The sequence below is a fragment of the Marmota monax genome, unplaced genomic scaffold (genome assembly GCF_021218885.2).
Source record: "Marmota monax isolate L192 unplaced genomic scaffold, Marmota_monax_Labrador192_F-V1.1 WCK01_AAM20220418_F8-fsc00168, whole genome shotgun sequence".
NCBI classification, from domain to species: Eukaryota; Metazoa; Chordata; class Mammalia; order Rodentia; family Sciuridae; genus Marmota; species Marmota monax.
Window position 1 is genome coordinate 2,480,239 of NW_026692492.1, and position 19,590 is coordinate 2,499,828.

At 40.1% G+C, this 19,590-nt stretch overlaps 2 protein-coding genes across 2 annotated transcripts in view; both read left to right on the forward strand.

The window, feature by feature from the left end:
- Positions 1–7: 7 nt before the first annotated feature.
- LOC124092073 (zinc finger protein 14) overlaps positions 8–19,590 on the forward strand; it is a 112,065-nt gene continuing 92,482 nt past the window's right edge. The window contains exon 1 of the mRNA XM_058579046.1: positions 8–167. Within this exon, the coding sequence (XP_058435029.1) occupies positions 12–167 (156 nt within the window). The 5' untranslated portion in view covers positions 8–11. The remainder of the gene's footprint in view (positions 168–19,590) is intronic.
- LOC124092079 (zinc finger protein 709-like) overlaps positions 30–19,590 on the forward strand; it is a 147,569-nt gene continuing 128,008 nt past the window's right edge. The window contains exons 1-2 of the mRNA XM_058579043.1: positions 30–167; positions 10,842–10,892. The gene's annotated coding sequence lies outside the window, so the exon portion shown is untranslated. The remainder of the gene's footprint in view (positions 168–10,841; positions 10,893–19,590) is intronic.

A 19,590-nucleotide genomic window follows, 5' to 3' on the forward strand; every position in this document is an offset into this window, starting at 1 on the left:
AAATTGTACTGATGAAAACAATTGGCAAAGTCTTCTGTTATTACTGTTCTTCTCATCAACATATTGGAAGTTTACTGGAGAAAAATTCTTTAAATGTGAAATGTGGTGGATCAATATTTCTTGTCCCCTTCAAACACACTGCTCACTCTGCTGAATATTGTACTGAGGTAGGTTTGTCTGCAGATTTGGTCTGGTGGCCCTCTACCACTGAGACACATCCTCATTCTTTTTTATATTTTTAATTTTGAGACAGAGACTTGCTGGCTTCCTAGGGTTGTTCTAAAATGCTGAGGCTGGCCTCAAACTTGTGATCCTTCAGCCTAAGCCTCCCAAGACTCTGGGATTAAAGGCATACATCACCACATCTGGCTGAATAAGTGTTTAAATATGAAAAAAATATGGCAAATCTTTCCATTTTCCCTGTTGTCTTCAAAGCCATTTCCCTCACTGGAAAACAAACACTCTGAATGGGGACGATTTGCTGTACTCTATCAGGTTCATGTTCTACACCTATTTTTCTTCTCTTTTATGAAAATTCTCATGGAGAGAAGCCCTATGAATGTTAAAAATGTGGGAAATCTTTTAATTTTTGCAGTTTATTCTGAGTACTAGAAAGATTCTTTTGGAAAGATTCATGCCAAAATGAATAAATCCTATGCAAGTAAGAAATACCCAGGGTTCAGATGTTTTAGTTTTGTTCAGTTGTATTAAAAAAAAAAAATACTGTAGAAAATCCTGTGGATAAGCCAGGGGCAGTACTTAATTTTGACAGTTTTATTCAAAGACATAAAAGGATTTACATCTGGGCTGGGGATGTGTCTCAAGCGGTAGCGTGCTCGCCTGGCATGCGTGTGGCCTGGGTTCGATCCTCAGCACCACATACAAGCATGTTGTGTCTGCTGAAAACTTAAAAATAAATAAAGAAATAAATATTTAAAAATAATTTTTAAAAAAGGATTTACATCTGGGAAAACCCGTCTGCTATTTATCCATTTATTTATTTATTTTGGATAAAGAAATTGCAGCAGAATGCATTACAATTCTTATTACACATATATACACAATTATTCATCTCTGTGTATGAAGAATTTTGACACCTAATTCATGTCTTTATACATGTACATTGTATAATGATGTCCTTCACATTCCACCATCCTTGCTAATCCTCTGTCCCCTCCTTTTCCCTCCCAGTCCTCTGCCCTATCTAGAATTCATCTAATCCTTCCATGCTCCCCCTATGTACCCCCTATGAGTCAGCCTCCTTATATCAGATAAAACATTCAGCATTTGTTTTTTGGGGATTGACTAACTTCACTTAGCATTATCTTCTCCAATGCCATCTATTTACCTGCAGATGCCATGATTTTATTTTCTTTTTTATTGCTGACTAAAATTCCATTTTGTATACAAGCCACTTTTTTTTTTAATCCATTCATCCTCTGAAGGGCATCTAGGTTGACTCCACAGTTTAGCTCTTGTGAATTTTGCTGCTATAAACATTGATGTGGCTGTGTCCCTGTAGTATGGTGTTTTTAAGTTCTTTGGGTATAGTCTGAGGAGAGGGATTGCTCTGTCAAATGGTGGTTTCATTCCCAGATTTCCAAGGAATCTCTACACTGCTTTCCAAATTGGCTGCACCAATTTGCAGTCCCACCAGCAAGGTAAGAGGGTACCTTCCCCCCCCCCCCCCCCCCCCCGCATCCTCACCAACACTTATTGTTGTTTGTCTTCATAATAGCTGTCATTCTGAATGGAGTGAGGTGATAGGTTAGAGAAGTTTTGATTTGCATTTCTCTAATTGCTAGAGAGGATAAGCATTTTTTCTTATACATGTTGATTGATTGTATATTCTCTTCTGAGAAGTGTCTGTTCATGTCCTTGGCCCATTTGTTGATTGGGTTATTTGTTTTTTTGTTGCTTAGCTTTTTGAGTTCTTTATATACAATAGAGATTAGTGCTCTGTCTGATGTGTGAGGGGTAAAAACTTTTTCCCAGGGTGGAGGCTTTCTGTTCACCTCACAAATTGTTTCTTTTGCTCAGAAGAAACTTTTTAGGTTGATTCCATCCCATTATTCATTGTTGGTTTTAATTCTTGGGCTATAGGAAGTTGGGGCCTAATCCCACATGATGAATATTACAGACTACTTTTTCTTCTATTAGATGCAGAGTCTCTGGTTTAATTCCTGGGTCCTTGGTCCATTTTGATTTGCACTTTGTGCATGGTGAGACCTAGGGATTTCATTTTATGTTGTTGCTTATGGATTTCCAGTTTTCCTAGCACAATTTGTTGAAGATGCTTTTTTCTCCAGTGCATGTTTTTGGCACCTTTGTCTAATATAAGATAATTGTAATTTTCTGGGTTAGTGTCTGTGTCCTCTATTCTGTTCCATTGGTCTAGCAGTCTCTTTTGGTGCCAACACCATGCTGTTTTTGTTATTATTTCTCTGTAGTATAGTTGAAGATCTGGTATAGAGATGCCACCTACTTCAGTCTAAGGATTGTTTTAGCTATTCTTCATGTCTTATTTTTCCAAATGAATTTCATGATTGCTTTTTCTATTTGTATGAGGAATGCCTGGGGGATTTTGATGGGAATTGCATTATATCTGTATAATGCTTTTGGTAGTATGGTCATTTTGATCATATTATTTCTGCGTATCCAAAAGCAAGTTAGATGTTTTCATCTTCTGAGGTCTTCTTTGATTTCTCTCTTTATGGTTTTGTAGTTTTCATTGTATAGATCTTTTACTTCTTTCATTAAGTTGATTCTCAAGTTTTTTTTTTTTTTTTTTTTGAGGATATTGTGAATTGGGTAGTCTTTCTCATTTCCTTCTCAGAGTCTTTGTCACTGATATACAGAAAAGCCCTTGATTTATGGGTGTTGATTTTATGTCCTGCTACTTTGCTTAATTCATTTACCAGTTCTAGAATTTTTCTGGTGGAGTTTTTTGGTTCTTCTAGATATAGAATCATATCATCAGCAAATAGTGCCAATTTAAGTTCTTCTTTTCCTATACATATCCTTTGATTCCTTTCATTTGTCTAATTGCTCTGGCCAGCATTTCAAGAACTATGTTGAATAGAAGTGGTGAAAGAGGGCAGCCCTGTCTTGTTCCAGTTTTTAGAGAAAATGCCGTCAATTTTTCTCTGTTTAGAATGATGTTGTCTTGAGGCTTAGCATAGATAGCCTTTACGATGTTGAGATATGTTACTGTTATCTCTAGTTGTTCTAGTGTCTTGAACATAAAGGGGTGCTGTATTTTGTCAAATGTTTTTTCTGCATCTATTGAGATGATCATATGATTCTTATCTTTGGGTCTATTGATGTCATAAATTACATTGATAGATTTGCGTAAGTTGAACCAATCTTGCATCTCTAGGATGAATCCCACTTAATCATATTGCACAATCTTGGTAAGCTCTGTTTTCTATTTTATCACTTGATATTGGTCTGTTTCAATTGTGTATGTCTTCCTGATTCAATCTGGGCAGATCGTATGACTTAAGAAATTTGTTGATAGCTTCAATGTCTTCCATTCTCTGTATTTCTGTCATATCTGTTGTAATATTATCATTTTCATCACGTATATGGGTAATTTGAGTTCTCTCTCTCTCTCTCATTCTCTTTTTTAGCATGGCTAAGAGTCTGTCAATTTTTTTTATTTTTTCAAAGAACCAACTTTTTTTGTCCATATTGTCAACTGTTTCTTTGGTTTCAATTTTATTGATTTCAGCTCTAATTTTAATTATTTTTTGCCTTCTACTGCTTTTGCTGCTGGTTTGTTCCTATTTTTTTAGGGCTTTGAGAGGTAGTGTGAGGTCATTTATTTGTTAATTCTTTTTTTCTTTGAAGGAATGAACTCCATGCAATGAATTTTCCTCTTAGTACTGCTTTCATAGTGTCTCAGATTTCCATCGGTTGTTTCTATGTTCTTATTTACCCCTAAGAAATTGTTAATCCCCTCCTTGATTCCTTTTTCAATGCATTGTTCATTCAGTAGCCTATCGTTTAGTCTCCAGGTGATGGAGAAATTTTTACTTTTTATTTTCTTTTTGATTCCCAATTCCATTTAATTATGATCTGATGAAATGTATGGTAGTGTGTCTACTTTTCTATATTTGCTAAGAGTTGCTTTGGGGCATAGTATATGTTCTATTTTAGAGAAGGATCCATGTGCTAGTGAGAAGAAGGTGTTTCTGTTTGATGCAGGTTGAAATATTCTATATGTGTCAGTTAAGTCTAAATTATTGATTATGTTATTGAGTTTTATAGTTTTTTTATTCAACTTTTGTTTGGAAGATCTGTGCAGTGGTGAGAGAGGTGTGTTAAAGTCACCCAAGATTTTTGTGTTGTGGTCAGTTTGACTCTTGAACTTGAGAAGAGTTTGTTTGAACATAGCTGCACCATTGTTTGGGGCATATATATTTATGATTGTTACATCTTCTTGGTGTATGGTTCCCTTGAGCCATATGTAATGTCCATCTTTATCCCTTTTCATTTCCTTTGGCTTGAAGTCTCCTTTATTTGATATGAGTATGGAAAACCCTGCTTACTTGTGCAGTCCATGTGAGTGGTATGGTTTTTCCCAACGTTACACCTTCAGTCAGTGTATGTCTTTTTCTATCAGATGAGCCTCCTGGAGGCAGCATCTTGTTGGGTCTTTTTTTTTTTTTTTTTTTTAATCCAGTCTGCTAGCTTATGTCTTGTGATTGGTGAGTTTAATCCATTAGCTTTCAGGGTTATTATTGAGACATGGTTTGTATTTCCAGCCATATTTGTTTATTTTTGTTATTTAACTTGACTTGATTTTCTTCTTTGATTTGTTTTTCCTTTGGGGTACTACCTTCCTCTTTTGATTTTCATTGTTGTTTTTCTTTTCCTCTTCATGGAATATTTTTCCAAGGATGTTTTGTAGTGCTGGTTTTCTAGCTATAAATTCTTTTTTACTTTTGTTTATCATGGAAGGACTTTATTTCATCTTGAAATCTAAAGCTTACTTTTGCTGGATTCAAGATTCTTGGACTTGTTCAGATTTGAGGGAATATTAAGTATTATTATTTTTTATTTTTATTATTATTATTATTATCATTATTATTATTATTTCAACCCAGAGGTACTGAAACACATCCCAGTCTTTTTTTATTTTTATTTTTTTCCAATTTTGAGACATGGTCTCACTTGGTTGCTTAGGTCCTAAGTGGCTGAGGCTGGCTTTGAACTTATGATCCTGCTGCCTCTGCCTGATGTAGTCTTCACTGCCTTCAGCAACCATGCTCTTTTGAGAAAACAACTGTGGGAGTGTGAAAAGTGTATGTGCCTTCATTCTGGCTATTCACAGGTGACAAAAATGCACCCTAGAGTGGATGTAAGGATGGCATCAAGGTGAAGATGTGAAAACAAGGTTAAATCTCTGTTATTGTTAGATTCAACTTTTTTGAATTTTAAGTTCTTTGCATCTGTAGTCAAATCTCACATATTATGACATAATCTTATATACTGTGCATTTTTGTGTGTGCAAAAATGTTAGTTGCATTGACTTTTAGTCGCAGCATTTAAATACTTGTTTAGAGTTTTTATCTCTCTCCTTCCATTAAGTACATTTTCTCTTCTATTGTCCATTTTTTTTTTTTTTTAAGTAAAGGCTTTATCAAATTTAAAACTCGGGTCTCATAATATGAAAACTTTTTCTATATGGAATTCTGATATTTTCTGTGTCCTCAAATATTGTATGACTTTTACATATGTTGTGATAAAATAAAAATTGAGAGAGGTTTTAGAGAAATAATTACCAGGGTCAGAGAATGGAGAAAAGAAAAGGAACATTACCATCATTATATCTGGAGTCTTTAAGCACTGAGCACCATCCCTAGTCCTTTTTAGTTTTTTGTTTGTTTGTTTCATAGAGGATCTTGCTAAGTTCTTCTTAAGGGCCTCCATTTCTTGCTGAGGCTGGGGTGAAACTTGTGATCCTCCTGCTGTGGCCACTGATCACAGACATATGCTACCGTGCTCAGCTCCTGGGTGTTTCCTGAATCCCTGATGTAAATCGAAATGTGCCTTGTTTGTGTCAAGTTTCCAGGTGTCACCAATTCAGATGCCAGAATTACTTCTTCATGTCCTTCTGTATGTTAACGTCCTTCAATCTCTAAGATTCCAAAATGATGCTGATCATCATAAGAACATTAACTCACACCTTCCAAATTATTATTAGTTCAGTTGTACTAAACTGGAGTTGACTTGGAAAATGTATATTAGATAATTTATGTTGAAAACAGGGGTGGAAGAACTATTTCAATATTTAAGGAAACCAATTATCCATTTCTATTAAGAGCTCATGATATAATGAACTTTAGTTACTATTCCCTTTCATGCACCAGGCACCAGAAAAGCACTTTAGCAGGGGCACAGAGGCTATCAGAAATGCCCTGGTGCTCATGTGAGGGTTTTCCAGAGCAGCAAGTCACATTAAAAAACACCTGGGTGGTGTGAGTTGTGCCACGCACATGCACACACATGTACAGGATCAAGTCACCCTTTTCTCTACATACCCTCCCTAGTGCAGTGCTTTCATCCTCACTGTGTCATGCAACTATTGATTTCTTTGACTTTTCTCACAATGTTGCTGCCCACTATTCCTTCTCAAAAATCAATTGTTATTTCCTGACTTCCCAATTTAATTCAGAAGTTTCAGACACATTGTGTGTGTTAGTTGAGGCCTCTCCACTCCAGCCTTGTATACAGATTAGTGACATATCTCTTCCTTCCTCCTTTTCTCCCTTTGTTATTTCAGACATTACCCAGGAGGGCTCCACCACTGAGCTTCACCCTAACCCTGTTAATTGTTATTTTTTAAGAGAGTGAGGCTGGCCTTGAACTTGTAGTCACCCTGCCTCAGCCTCCTACAGCTGGGACCATAGGCATGTGCCCTTGTGTGCCCTGCAGCTGATCTCTTCCTTTTCCTTGATGCCTTCTTGGCCTGCTGATGACTCTGGGACCACCACTGTGTCACACATTCTTTTCTAAGTCTCATGTGTTGTGTTGTACATAGGCAAGTTAAAGAGCATTATAAAATCTTGTAGTTTGTATGTATTATTTGGAGAGGCACCTTCTCAAAATATACTTTGCCCTATTATTAATGCAGTTTATTTCTTTTCTTTTCCTGGTGCCAGGGACCCAATCCTGCCTTGTGCATGCTAGGCAGGTGCTCTAGCACTGAGCACTCCCCTAGCTCAGGTGGTGAGTTTGTCGCTGCTGTGTGTGTGGACCCACTACTGTCCCCATCAGCAGATGCAGCTCTGCAGGTGTATCCTCGTGTTTGCAGCTTGTCCCGTTTTGTCTTAAACTTCTTTTACAGCACTGAATTTTAAATCCAACTCAGCTTTTCTCCCCATGATTAATCCTTGGGTGGAGTAAGCCAGAAAACCCAGGCTGGATTTCTCTCTGTGTTTAGGGTACTGTCATACATAGGTGACTGCATGACCCATATGATTCTGCAACATGCACACTCAGAAAAATGAGAGATGATATCCCATCTATGTATGATATATCAAAGTGCATAAATGCATTCTATAGTCATGTATAAGTAACTGAAAGAAATAAAATAAATATAAAACAAAACAAATCCAGGTGCAATGGCTCATGCCTTCATTCCAATGGCTCAGGAGGCTGAGGCAGGAGGACTGTGAGCTCAAAGCCAGCCTCAGACATAGTGAGACAGTAAACAACTCAGTGAGCCCCAGTCTCTAATAAAGTACAAACTATAGCTGTGGAGGTGGCCCAGTGGTTGAGGGCCCCTGAGTTCAATTCACAGGACACCCCCCATTCAAAAAAAATAGGGAAACGAAAAAAACCTAAGGAAGAAGGGTATGATACCAGTGTTGTTGGGCACAGTGTCACACAGCTATAATTCCAGTGGCCAAGCAGGCTGAGGGAGAGGGATCACAAACCTAGACAGCCTCAACTTAGTGAGGCCCTAAGGAACTTAGCAAGATCTGTGTCACAATAAAAAATCAAAAGGTCTGGGGATGTTGCTCAGTGGTTGTGCTCCCCAGGCTCAATCCCCAGCCCCAAATAATAACGATATAAAAATGGATTTAGTCTTTCCTCTTCATTTGCATTGCTCTCATCTTCCTAATGGCTCTAATTCACAACCTGTCCCTGATCCTTCTCACCCTCCTGGATGTCCGCCTCCACACACCTCTCTATTTCCTGGTGTATTGGCTGTCCCTCACTGACCTGCGTGACATCTCCTTATGTTTGCATTCATTGGAATCCCTTTTTTCTGTGGTCAAGTACTTCTTGCTCTCTGCTTTATGGCCTTGGGACAGGGAAGAAGAATGTCTTCTCCCTCTGCAGCACCGCCTCACTGTGGTGACCTTCCACTCAGCACCCTTTGCTCTCACCCCCAGCCATGATCCTTCTGGTCTTCAGCAGGGAACAAGGTTCTGCCTGTCTTCCACACCACCCTCACCCAATGCTCAACTCCATCTTCTACAACCTGAGGAACATGGAGGAGACGTCGAGGCCCTGAGCAGATGGACCCAGAGGTCTGTTCTGTGTGATATAGATAAAAGGTCTGCCCCTTTCCCCGGGACTTAGGTGCAAGTCCATTAAGCATTGCGTAGGAACTGAAAATATTATCTTATACCAAGAGTGTGGAGACTAAAAACCATCTACAATCAAATAAACTGCTCAGGTCTGTACAAAATTGTCTTCTGAATGTGTGGAATTTAAATATGATTTTAGCATCCTGCTTCCCTGTGAACCAGAGACAGCCCCACACCAGGACCCCAACATGAGACACCCCTCATCGGAGCAGAGAGGTGCCCTGACTGGGGTTCCCTATTCACCCCATGGTGGCTCCACAGTTCAACATCAGACACATATAGGTTTGAGGCTGCCACTCCCACAAAACTGGGATGTCACAGCTTCAATCAAGGGACGACAATAAGGACCTGGTGAGAAGGTCTCCAAGGTCCCTGTGGGCCTTGCTACACCTGTGTCTCCTCTTCACTATTATTCTTTACACAGAATATCTTTATATTTTGGGATATTATTCTTTAAATAGGTGTCTCTTAATTGTCCTTTTAAAATTATGATTAAAATTACTTCCCAGTGTAGGGAATAGTATACAAGTCTTACAATGTTTCACGGACTATAGGTCCAGTTACAGAATGTATATAATACCAATGAATTTCTAACAATGTAAGTTTTATTGCTCAAAACTCACATATGGCTTTAATGTGGAGAACATTTTGAATATAATGTTTTCTCAAATCCCACAAACATCCAATGAACAGAAATGATATGCAAGAATCAGCAGCAATCATTGCAATTACTGATATCTTTGTATCAGTCAAATTTACTCTCCAATGAGAAGTGTCAGAATTGGAATTTAAGTCAGCATTTTAAAACACTTATTGTTTGATCAAGGTTGTATAAATTTGATTCATTATAAATTGGTCCTTGATCAAACAGCACAAATTGTAGGTATAAGCTTAATATTTTAATAAGTTCTGTCATGTCAGAATGTGGAGAAAAAGCTTACATCAGCATAATAAAATCAGGGAAATAGGCTAGAATATCCTAGAATTGATTGTTGAAATATATATAGTCAGTCCAGTTATACATAAATCTGTTTCTCAATTGTTTTGACCTTTCCATGTCATCTGTCTAGATAATTATATTAATATTTTCATCATGAAAATTTAGAATATAAAATCCTTTCCATTTATCTGAAGATGATTTCTTTCTTTTTAGGACCTCCTAGTAGAGATCCTTTTATTTCTGTCACTTAGGGCTAGATAATCATACTAGTAAACGTGTGTTTCCTCTCTGTAGAAACATCTTCATTTTCTTCTATAAAAATCTTTCTTTTTGTTTTACTTTGGGACAATTTTTATAAATCTTAGAGTCTAAACAAATTACTTATTGTACCTTGATAAGAAGTGTGTCAGTGAAAGTATAGTTAAAGCTGTTGGACATTTTTGTTGACAGAATCATCTATTGATCACCTTATAAAAATTGGTACAGTAATTTGATAATTAGAGATTGCTTGATGGTTGTATATCTCTTGAAATAGATATTTTATAATAAAATACATTCATCTTAAATATCTGTACTATAAAATGCAGAGCATGAGATAGATGCATGTATAAGAAATATAACTGAAGTGTTTTCTTTTCAAAAACGATTAGAAAAAATAGATACATATTATTTAAAAAATCAGACATATATGTCAATTATTTTATGAATTAAGGACTCTAGATTATCCAAATAACTGGAAAGATATGCATTCGTAATAAAAATATAACTTACTGTTATATAACCACGGAATTTTAACGTGAGCCTCATTAAATCATGTGGCTCTTAAAAGTATTTGGGCCCATTTATTTTACTTTGGACTAGTAGTGCACTCATTCTATTTGCACGTCACGTGATGTGGTTAAAAAATCCCTGTGTATGCATTTGTTTGTTTATTGTAATTATGTGGTCAGGAAGGAGAAGAAGGATTTCTTGGTCATCACAGAAACATTGTGAGAAAAGATCTCAGATGCTGGCTTTGATGTCTGAGGGGTGCAAAACGCATTCCCAAGATCTCCAAAATTGTAAGAAGACTATGTTTGTGACCTCTCATCAACGGAACATTATTTAGTAATATTACCATGAAGAGCAAAAAGAAGCACTGTAAAGCAAGCTGTTGACACACACACACACACACACACACACACACACACAGAGAGAGAGAGAGAGATTTAGCTTCAGAGCGAGTCAGGCTTAGGGCTGCAACAGAGAAGCCTGTGGAGTCAGATTTTGCCTGAAAGAGATCTCTTGTATTTCAGGTGCACATTCTTAAAAATGCAGGCTCCTTGCAGCTCCAGTGGCCCACAAAAGTAAGCAAGAAGCACGGGTTAGTGGCTGGGAGGCGGGACCACAAGCCCTGCCTGGGTGACAGAGGAAGGACCCATGGGAAGCCCTGGAAAATGGGAAAGGCCTGATGAGGCGGCCAGGCTCCGCCCCCAGTCTCCCCTGGTTACCATGGTGATGGAACAGCCCAGAACTGGCTGTGGCTGCTGCAGCTGCCTGGGTCCCCAGGTCAGGCGTCAACTCTCTCCTCCTTAATGGGCTGTTTCCCTGTGTCTTCCCCTCGCCCCTCATGTTCTCCCATCTTTTGCATTTTCCCTTTCCAGAGCGTGGGCACTTTAAAACAGTGATTTAAAGGCAGAGGTCAGCATTACTGTCTGGCCCTAAGGCAGTCTGCCTTTGGCCCCCTGGCCAGGTTGCTTAAGGGTCAAAAGCACAGCTGGGTGGGGCTAGTTAAGACCTTTTAGGGAGCAGGGGCTGGTCCTCTGTCCTGCAGCTGAGTTAATTAAAGCTGTTCCCACCCCAATGGGACAAGAATGCAGGGAAGAGGCTCAATACAAATTGTTTGAGCACATTTGAGAAAAACACAATTTGCCTCTCTACCAGCAGAAAATCCCCTGTATCAAGTCGCACCACGAAAAATGTTTCCTTTTTCCTCTTACCCTCCAAACATTGACTCCTAGAATATAGATTCCAAAAAATCTTTAGGTTGCGAGGGGGCAATATTGCGATGTATGCAGTCGAGGGGAGAAATAAAGAATGTCCACGGGCTTCTGCCCCTTCCAATGCTTTATTCACTCAAGTTACACCATACAGTTTCACTCTATAGGTTCTTAAGCAAGAAAACACAATCCTTAATGCTGGGCACTGCAATAGACATAATCAATCCACAGCAAACAGTTCTAGATTCATTCTAAGCACTGCAAAACACACTTAATCATGACAGGCTAGTGACAGACATTCCCTCTGCATGCTAAGTTCAAAGGTCTTAAGTCCTAGGCTTTGAGTCCAGCAGATGCACACTCATTCAGACCTCGGTGATCAGGTCTGGAAACAAGGTAGGCTTTACCTAGCGTGGAATGTGGAGCGGATGACCGGTTGAGGAGAGGGTCATAGGGAGGAGTTGGGGCTCTCACCAAGGTCCAGATGAGGTGGTAGAGTTTGAGAGTGGTGAGTATCATGCAGAGAATCAGGAATGATGCCAAGTGATGGGATGTCAGGTCCTCAGCAGGCTCTCCAGCTCTAGTGCATCCTTGTTTCAGCTGGCTGAATCCCTGTTCATCAGCTCTATCATTTATACTAAATTTGGGGGCTTTTTACCCCCCTTTCAATCCCTACCAGCCACCACTGGATTTCTCAGTGATGTTATTTTCCCTGAGGTCAGAAACATGTGGTCTGGTGGTCTCCACCTTGATCTTCTCCCTTTCCCTCTTATCAGGCAAGGACACCCTGCCAGAGGCTTCTCTCTCTTTATCAGAGTGAGGGGAAGGAACTTGTTTGAGGCCTTACTGGAGGGATCTGTGGATGTGCCTGGTGAAACTGCAGGTTAAACTGAAGTTTTTAAAGTGGAGTTGCTTAGGCTCAGGCCTAAGGCCATCCTAATGTAAGGGTCAGGCGAAGCGTCGGAGAAAGAGACCACCAAGTGACCACTCATGCAATTGGCAGAAGGGGATTTATTGAACCAGCATGCTGGGGCTCCGTGCCCACTCAAGAAGGGAGAACAGCCCAGAGCCCCAAGCAGGGGCTGAGCACTGCTTAAGTACACTTTTTTTGGGGGGAGGGCGGGGATTTTACATACATCACAGTCACCTTTAACAAATCATCATACACCGCAGGAAAGTCAAGCAACAATTCTTAGACTTGATTAGTACATACATTGGCGGAACAGGTCAGGTGGGAGTGATAGGTCAGTTCTAAATGGAGTACACATTCAAACTGATTGGTTTTAGGGCCTAAAGGACTACGTGACCAGTTACACAGAGTCCCGAGTTATTAGACAACCAGGGAGTCAGTGGGAATATTTACTGGGCAGTTCTAGTATTGTCCTAACAGCTACAGGGATTTCAGGTTTTGCAGGTAGCATAGAAACCTAACAATACCTAATCCTTTACATTTTAACTCAGACCTTGCAGCTTAGAAACTTTACAACACCCGGTCCTTTACCCTTTAACTTTTACACTTTAACTTCAATTTTTTTTACCCTTACATTCCCCAGTCCTTTTTCTGACTACTTTTAAACTTAAAAGTAATGCATCACGATTATTGAAGGGTTTCACATTTCATGAGTTCTTTTGCGTTCCCTAGAATCATTTTCAGCATGGCCTCCATTTTAGATTCCACTCGGTATTAGACCCTGATTTATCTAACTACACTGACTACCTAACTTTAAATCTGGCTTTATTCCCCCCTCTAATTTGGGAACTCCTTACTGCTGTAAGGAAGGGGGGGGGGTGAAGAGAATCTTTCTGGCTTCTTCAGGCTGAAAAGGGACGGTGTGGGGACAAGCAGTTTGGAGTCCCCCTTTGAAAATATGTTTTTTTTTTAAGCCTAAAATTACCATACAACTTTAAAACACCAGCTTGATACAAGGTTCTTTTGAAGCTTCTACCTTACAGACTTGTATACCTGGAAGATATGAACACATTAACAGCACCATAATTACATTGATGTTTTTATATTAACCGAGGTTAGCTTTTAAAGAAACAACATTACAGTATTGAAAAATAACAGCTGTTGTTTAACCATAGTTGTATAATCTTTAATTTCTTTAAGATTATTTGCTCAAAAAAAAAATTATTTGCTCAAACTTACACATATAACCAACTTACACAAACCTTTTTTTATCACTTACTTAAACCCTCTTAATTACTTAATCACATAGACTCTCTTATCCAGAAACACATTTTCCCTCTATTAAATCCATATCTAGAACCTTTTAGTTTCTCTTTTTCATCTGTTAACCTCCTTCTGTTCACACTTTAAAACAATATCTGTAAATTTCTGAATTTAGGCAGATTATTTCATAGACATCAACATTTTATTACGGTCTTTTTGAACACCTAGAAAAACATATAAGCTTAATTTTAAAGACATCTTTACTTTTATCTGTTTACCCAATTTAAATCGAACCATTTGAATCACCTGAATCAAAGATATTTGGATCCATTTTTAAATTTTTTTATGAGCGCTCCTCATCTGTCAATTGTCATATCACTGCAGGATATATGGACATACACACATACAGACATACCGACATACAACACATAACACAAGTGTAACACCCTTGTAGCTTTTTCAGGTGAAATCTCCATTGCAATGTTTCAAAACTCCAAGTTGATCAGAAATAGGACTGATCAGAAAACATTAGCCCATCTGTGGGATTAAAATCATGAGGTCCAAAAAAATACAGAATCTAAGAAAAAGCAAGAGTCCTAAAAAAGATGACTGGCCAGTAATTAATAAATACCACATAATTTACTTTTTTGGTTGGGGTCTAGTTTAAGTTCAGGTAAAAAGACCCTTTAACTCTTTTTTTTCCCTTGGGCCTGAAATCTGTCTCCTGCTGAGTGTTCCAGGCTTCTTCTATTTGCATATCAGCTTAAGTCCTGGCTGAGGTCTGGAAGGAACTGGGAAAACTGGAATTCTGAGAAGAAACCTCATGCCTAAGGCATTTTAGCTATAAGTCATAATTTCCAAGTTTAAGATGGAATTCTCAAAATTTTATATCTTTATATCTCTTTACATTAGAAACACTTGCCCACACAAAACTGAAAATAGGATCTTACTTGATAATATAAAGGCCACCATCAGAGGAAATTTCCTCAGGATCATTAAGCTGCTTCCTTTCTTCTGAAGTTCCTAAAGTAGTATTAAGTTTTATCATGTATATCCAAAATTAAACCTTAAAAATTTCCAAGACTGTTGCCAATTAATGTCATTTTAATAAGCCAGACCAACGTTTTAATTTAGCACCCCCACCTTTTTTCCCCTGAATCTTACACACTGAGGGGAACAGATATCATATCATAATTTATTATCTTTGCCCAAGTTAGTGCACTGGAATACCTAGTGGAATTTTCTCAGGCTACCCAGTTCAAAATTGAAACTTCCTAATTTTTTTATCCTAAGTATTTAAGTTTTCTAGCATGAACTATCTGAAATCAAACTAAACAATTGCTTAAACCCAACTTTTAACTGCAAGATAGTGCAATGCTTTAGAAACCCATTCAGATACCAAATTGTTACAATAGAAAATCATCTTTTAGATACCCATTTAGCCAAGATCATCCCCAAGAGACAATTTATAATATCAACACATTACTGCATTTATTGTCCCTTTAGTTAAGCAAACAGAGGTGGGGTAATCCCTAAAGTGCAGGTAAGGAAGGAGGAAACTCCCCAAAGCAAAATGGCTTTGGCAGCTGCTGGGAGCCCCTTAGTTCCACCTTTTACTTATAGGATTAGTTCCTCTGGCTTGGTCTGACCCCAGGCACTAGGCATTTCTCACATCTCCTAACTTTTCAGTAGTCAGCTTCCCAAAAAGTTCATCTTCTGCTTGCAGTTGTTTTGAGTTTGAGAAAAGTTTAAGCGAGATATCAAAGTTTTTAGACCCCAGGCATTTCCCTCTGCAGTGGGCGTGCTCAAGCCAACTACAGGAAGAAAAGAAAACACTGCTTCCCTATTCTCACTTAACAAAAGGGGGGTAAAGTTTATCAAAGTTCTTTAAAACACAGCTAAGAGAGGTGTAAAAGGTGAGAACAGAAAAGCTGGCAGTTCTATTGACTTTTGGTCCCTCACAGGAGAAGCATTAGTTTAAAATTTAGCTAAAGTTACTTCCACACATCTAAGGCCGTTTGGAATTTGGGACTCTGCATCGGTCCAAAGTAAAACAATGCCATCACACTTAGCAGAGACACAGACAAAAGGACACACAAAGATCATCATGCAGCTCCCATTCATTCACAACCCCAAGATCTACAATCTTGTGACTCAGGGGGAATGGAGGGAAAAGGGGGAGGAGCAGAAGGATTGAGTGATAGGGTCTTGGGGGAAGGGGTCGGAGTGAAAGCAGGAACCAGGAAAGGCTTCACCCATATGGGAGGAAATTCACAGAGGTCCAGCCAGGTTAAAATATATGGCTGCTGGTCTGGATGGCCATGCGGCCCCAGCTGAAAGACAATGTCTCTGACTTTGCAGATTAGAGGGAGGTGGAAGGACCCTCCTGGGGGCCATTCAACTCCGAGGGTGAGCCATTCTGAAGTGCATAGTGTCTGCTAGGTCTGGTGTTTCACTGAAAAAGAAAGATTCTGGGCCCTTGAGCGGACATCCGCCCAGTAATCAAGGGTAAGGGACAGAGGCATGGAATGGCTTTGTCCCATACTGGGAGTTACTCAAACAAAGACAGGGACAGGACAATACAAACGTGACACAAACACGGACACACATTAAACGTTTAACACAAGTTTAGAAGCAAAGATTAAAGACAGGCAGTGAATTCGACCTGAGAAAAGGAATTGTCGGCAAAACCAAACGGGTTGGCAGCTGAGTACAAACGAGGGCACTCTTGTCCCTCTACCAACTGGGGACACTTTCTCCCCGCCCCCTCCCCCGAATCCTCCAAGGCATCCCTTAAGAGGAGTGGCCTGTGGATTAGCACACGTCTGTCACCACTGCCAGGGAGAGTTTACACTCTCCGCTGGCAGCCATGCCGCCAACGCAAGCAAATATCCAAGCCAAAAACCAAACCTGAACCAAAAAGCTCTGAGAACTTACGCTCTCCACCGAGCCAAAAACCAAAAAGCTCTAAGTGATCACAAAGGAAAAACAAGAAGGAGAAGAAAGAGGAGAAGAAGAGGAGGAAGAAGAAGAGGAAGAGGCGCCTTACTTACCCCATAAAGGAGTCTGTTGGAGGTCTCCTTGTCCGGCGATAAGATTTTCCCGGCCAACCCACCAAATGTAAGGGTCGGGCGAAGCGTCGGAGAAAGAGACCACCAAGTGACCACTCATGCAATTGGCAGAAGGGGATTTATTGAACCAGCATGCTGGGGCTCCGTGCCCACTCAAGAAGGGAAAGCAGCCCAGAGCCCCGAGCAGGGGCTGAGCACTGCTTAAGTACACTTTTTTGGGGAGGACGGGGATTTTACATACATCACAGTCTCTTAACAAATCAATATACACCGCGGGAAAATCAAACAACAACTCCTAAACATGATTAGTTCATTCATTAGTGGGAACAGGTCAGGCTGGAGTGATAAGTCATTTCTAAACGGGATACACATTCAAACTGATTGGTTTTAGGGCCTAAATGACTATGTGACCAGTTACACAGAGTCCCGAGTTATTGGACAACCAGGGAGTCAGTGGGAATGTTTACTGGGCAGTTCCCGTATTGTCCTAACAGCTACAGGTATTTCAGGTTTTGCAGGTAGCATAGAAACCTAACAATACCTAATCCTTTACATTTTAACTCAGACCTTGCAGCTTAGAAACTTTACAATACCCGGTCTTTTACCCTTTAACTTTTACGCTTTAACTTCAATTTCTTTTACCCTTACACATTAAGTACAGACAGGTAAATGGAGTCAGTTAGAATCAAGAAGGCCAATTTTGAGTGAGTCTGGCAAGTTGGAGACTGTCCCCTGAGGGATAGAAATGTTAATTCCTTCAGATCCCTTGATCCACCCTAATTAAGAACCTGCCCTTGCTTCTTCCTGTTGCTAAGGTAGCCTGTCCCAGGTATTGCCCCTTTCTACAGTGAGCCATAAAGTTGCTAATGTGTCCTTGGCTGCTGCACCCTGCCCTTCTCCCTTCAGCCCCCCTGTTTGTCACCTTTGTGCCATCTCACCAAGCATTCCTGGGCCTAGTCACCAAGGCCTGAAGGAGAAAGATAAGGGGAAAGGAATGGAGAACAAAGGAAGCCTAGGACTCATAGAAAGGCTGAACACTTTGCTTCTGGGAATACCAGGATACCAGCTATGGCCCCCTTCTCCCTCCTGGGGAGAAGTCTATGTTACTCTTTCTAATGTAGACCCTGCTTTCTGTGCTTGCCTGGGCTTGCTTCTCTAATGTTCAAAGTTCAACGTGTGAGGGGGCAGAATTCCTCACCAGTAACCAGCGGTATCAACACCACAGGCCATATGTACCCCTAGTGGGGTTTCATATGCAGGCTTTATGGGCCGAGCTGAGCAGGGTTAGTGTTTCTTTCTGGTTTAACTATCAGTTGAAACCCAGGAAGCTGAGAGCCCTGGGTCAGCATCTAGGGATATGGTGCTTACCAGGCAGGAGCAGGTGGGCTTGTGGCTTTTCTTGAAAATGTTGGTGCCTCTAAACCACTGACATAGAAGGAACACAGGGGATGGGGGCCTTTCCTGAGAGGTCAATTCAGGTCAGCCTGTGCAATGGGGTGAAGTGTGTCAAGGGGGCATGTGTCCATGAGTTCACAGACATTTTATGAGACCCACAGATGCCTGAAGCCACAGATGACACCAAACCTACATACAGTGTGCCCTCTACACACATGCCTATGACTTATTACCCTTTCGATAAAACCTGAGAGTCCTGGAAAGCCCCTGAAGAGAGGGCTAAGGACATGGTGCCCTTGTCTTCCTGGTGTAGCTTCACTGATCAAACTTCCTTTCCTGCTTTTCATCATGACCTTTTCTGTTTGGATTTGGGCTAAACAGATGACCTGATGTGTGGGATCACCAGAGTCAGGTTGCTTCCAACAGCTCCCTAATAGTGGAATGTAGAACATGGACATTAAGCACAAGGTGCTCATTTTATTTCAACCCCACATTGCTGCCTTAGGGAATTGACTCTCACCGCTTTCCCCCTCGATTCTGCTGGGGAGAGAACACTGAGCCAAATCACCAACATCAATTGCTTCCTTTCTTAGCTCAGGCTGTTTCCTCAAAAGATCAGTGTCCAGAAGGTGATGAGAATTATTGAAATAATTGTCAAACTGTTTTTATTTTTACATATCAAATATGATATTTTAAAATCTTGTTTCAACAATTTTGAGACTATGTCTTGCTAAATTGCCTGAGGTCACACCAGCTGATACTATATATGTATATAGGTGTCTTTTTCTTTGAGGTTCTGTGGGATAATTTCTGTGGGCTCAACCTCTGAGCTAGATCCCCAACTCTCTTTATTGTATTTTAAGCTAGGATCTCCCTGTTTGTGAAGCCAGATTGAAAGATAGTAGTTTCTTTAGCTAGGTAAGTGGGGTCTAATATCAGGTCCAATATAAAAAATAATTCAATCTGATCTTAGCCTGGGAAACCAAAAAAAAACACCTGAGGAGTGAAATTTTCATGTCCCCTTGGCCTTGGGCAAGTGCTAAATAATTGCTAATGAAGTAGCTCCCAGTGAAACAGGGAGATGACAATCGAACCACCCTAGGCTGTTCCTGCCCAGGTTTCTGCTACCTGCCCCACCAGTCCACCAGTCTCCCACCCTTTGTCCTTCCCACCCATATCCCCTACCATGTGCACAATAAAGGGAAACAAAGGACAGGAATGTTGGAGGACAAAAGAAGATCTTAGGTTTAAGAGGGAGAAGACCTCCTGAAAGGAAAGTGACCACAACACTCGGAGTGACCAAGAGATCTTTATTGCAGCAGTGCAACAAAGAGAAAAGAAAGAAGGAAAGAGAGAGAGAGAAAAGAGAAGAGATGAACAGGGAGAGAGCAAGAGCAAGAGAGAGACAGAGAGCGCACGTAAGAAA